Below are 2,373 nucleotides of genomic sequence, written 5' to 3'. Positions count from 1 at the left end.
GTGTGCGTGTGCGTGTGTGTGTGTGCGTGCGCGCGTGTGTGTGTGTGTTTGTGTGTGTGTGTGTGCGTGTGTGTGTTGTGTGTGTGTGAGAGAGTGTGTGTGTTTGTGCGTGTGTGTGTGATTGTGTGTGTGTGTGTGCGTGTATTTATATATAGGAGTTTCTTTTACTGATGTGTATCTGTAATGCCATTGCGTGTCAGTCTCAATACACATTTAACGCTTTATTGCCAGCTGCGTGTTATCACCGAGCTAAATAAGGCCAGCGAAAGCAGTACAAAGCTTTGAGCTAAGCCTAGCCCTTTATGAATACTCGTGTATGCAAATTAGCAACATTAGACAACTGTTTAGTTTGGGGGTATTGTATATGTACACTGGTGTACAAATAGTTTATGAGCCTTAAAGACTGCGGCCAGTGCCACCCACAGTTATAGCGAATATTTTGTTTTGTATAAGATAAACAACGTTACCCTCCATAAATCGCTGCATGGTTTGCATACATTAATATTGGTGCTCTCGCGTGCAACAACAACACAGCTAGCTTCAAACAGGATTCTCGACACAACTCTCGCCGCTTGATCCATGCAGCTGTCAGAAAATCAAAGATCTTTTACATTTATTTCAAGTTGAAGCAATGCTTGTTAATGCAGGATGTCTATACTAGTTACTACCCTACTTGAAGTAAGGTCACTTTGGTGCAATCCTTCATATCCGAAGGCTTACCCGCGCACCTCTACTGGTAGATATTCGTTAGGTATAACATCCACTGTAAACTGTACACCAGATGTCATGCAGCGCGAGACCTGAGCACAGGCCATTACAAGCTAATATTTGGGTTTATTAAGATATCACTAATCAAACTTAATGGAGTGTGACACGTTCATATCGATTTCGCCACCCCTGTACGCGCCCCGTTTCTTCTTGTTCTTCTCTCGTGTGAAGCCTTTTCCTCGGACTTTAAGCAGATCTTCGCTGGCTTTGGCTCCCCAGCTACCAGCATGCTCCGACTGCGTGTGATTGAGGTGATAGTGTCATCAAACGCTTTAAAGATATATGCATGGGAATTTACACGTGTATTCACGTCCGCACATATATACATATACATATATATTACCAGGCGGGCGACAGCGCAGAACACGCATAATCCACAACGCGACATCTGCACTTCTATAAAACATGTGTTTGTCAATTACACGTAAAGTAACTTATCTCTCCCACAATCTGCTGGTCAGCCAAGAGTGAAAATACTATATCTGTAATAAAACAATACACGACATATAACCAAACCCATTGGAGTCTCCTCATTACTTACCGAGTACGCATTGTTCCACAACCGGTCGTCATGGACAGCAATCTTGGATTGATCTATACGCGAGAACGGGACATTGTTTCTCTGGGGCTTCTCCTTCTTAGTTTTGGGTGCAGCAGCAGGCGCAGGGGCCGGTGCAGGCGAGGTCTCTTTCGAACTGGCTGAGCTTGAGGCACTTGATTCACTCGACTCAGCAGATGAGGATGAGGACTCGTCTGACTTCGCTTTCTTTGCCGCGGGTGCGCTGAGGTGTGGAGAAGTAGGCAACGACAGTCAGATTGTGACCAGTGTGCGATATGCAGGGGATCGAGTGTATGAGCATTTGTTGGTAGCTTTCTGGACATGAGATACACCCATGTGATGGTGCTCCGAGATATGTGGTCGAGTAGCATCCGCCGGTGAAACCCGTATATTGCGTTAATCGACATTTCAAGATTAAGTGAAGCACTTGTGTAATCTGATCGAATACTATTATATATAAATATTTTGAATGTAAACCACATCGAAATATTCGATATACTAAAGCTGATTGCTTATAAGTGCAACTTTCTCAAATTTACTGTTGTTACTTCAGCATTGGATATCAATGTATATTTATATACTATATTATATACACATATACACAGACATATATATATATAGCTATATAGATCTACAAGAACATACATTTACGTATACACTCACACACACATATATATATATATATAAATATCGATGATAGATTTATGAATATATAAAAATACATGTATCATAGTACACGAGCACATATATACATATATATCAGAACAGAGGTTTTTACGACTATATCGGCATATGTAAATATATCTGCATGAGCGTGGACATATAAAAATACATACATATACGTACTACACACATATTACACCCACAACCAAATACAGCAGAACAAACATATTTATATATACTTGTATATATTTATATATATATAAATTTAAATATGCATATATATATAAATATATATATATATGCATATGTTCATATATCTATATATTTTATATATATATATAATAGATAATTGACACATAAAATATATGGATGGATAAATAGAC

At 39.4% G+C, this 2,373-nt stretch overlaps 1 protein-coding gene across 1 annotated transcript in view; it reads right to left on the bottom strand.

The window, feature by feature from the left end:
- Positions 1-817: 817 nt before the first annotated feature.
- SARC_04641 (hypothetical protein) overlaps positions 818-2,373 on the bottom strand; it is a 2,932-nt gene continuing 1,376 nt past the window's right edge. The window contains exons 2-3 of the mRNA XM_014301530.1: positions 1,310-1,550; positions 818-1,004 (exon numbers count right to left, since the gene is read on the bottom strand). Of these exons, the coding sequence (XP_014157005.1) occupies positions 849-1,004; positions 1,310-1,550 (397 nt within the window). The 3' untranslated portion in view covers positions 818-848. The remainder of the gene's footprint in view (positions 1,005-1,309; positions 1,551-2,373) is intronic.

This window comes from Sphaeroforma arctica (genome assembly GCF_001186125.1).
Source record: "Sphaeroforma arctica JP610 unplaced genomic scaffold supercont1.268, whole genome shotgun sequence".
Classification (NCBI taxonomy): Eukaryota; class Ichthyosporea; order Ichthyophonida; genus Sphaeroforma; species Sphaeroforma arctica.
The sequence above is the reverse complement of the archived record's forward strand: the minus strand, read 5'-3'. Positions and strand labels throughout refer to the sequence as shown.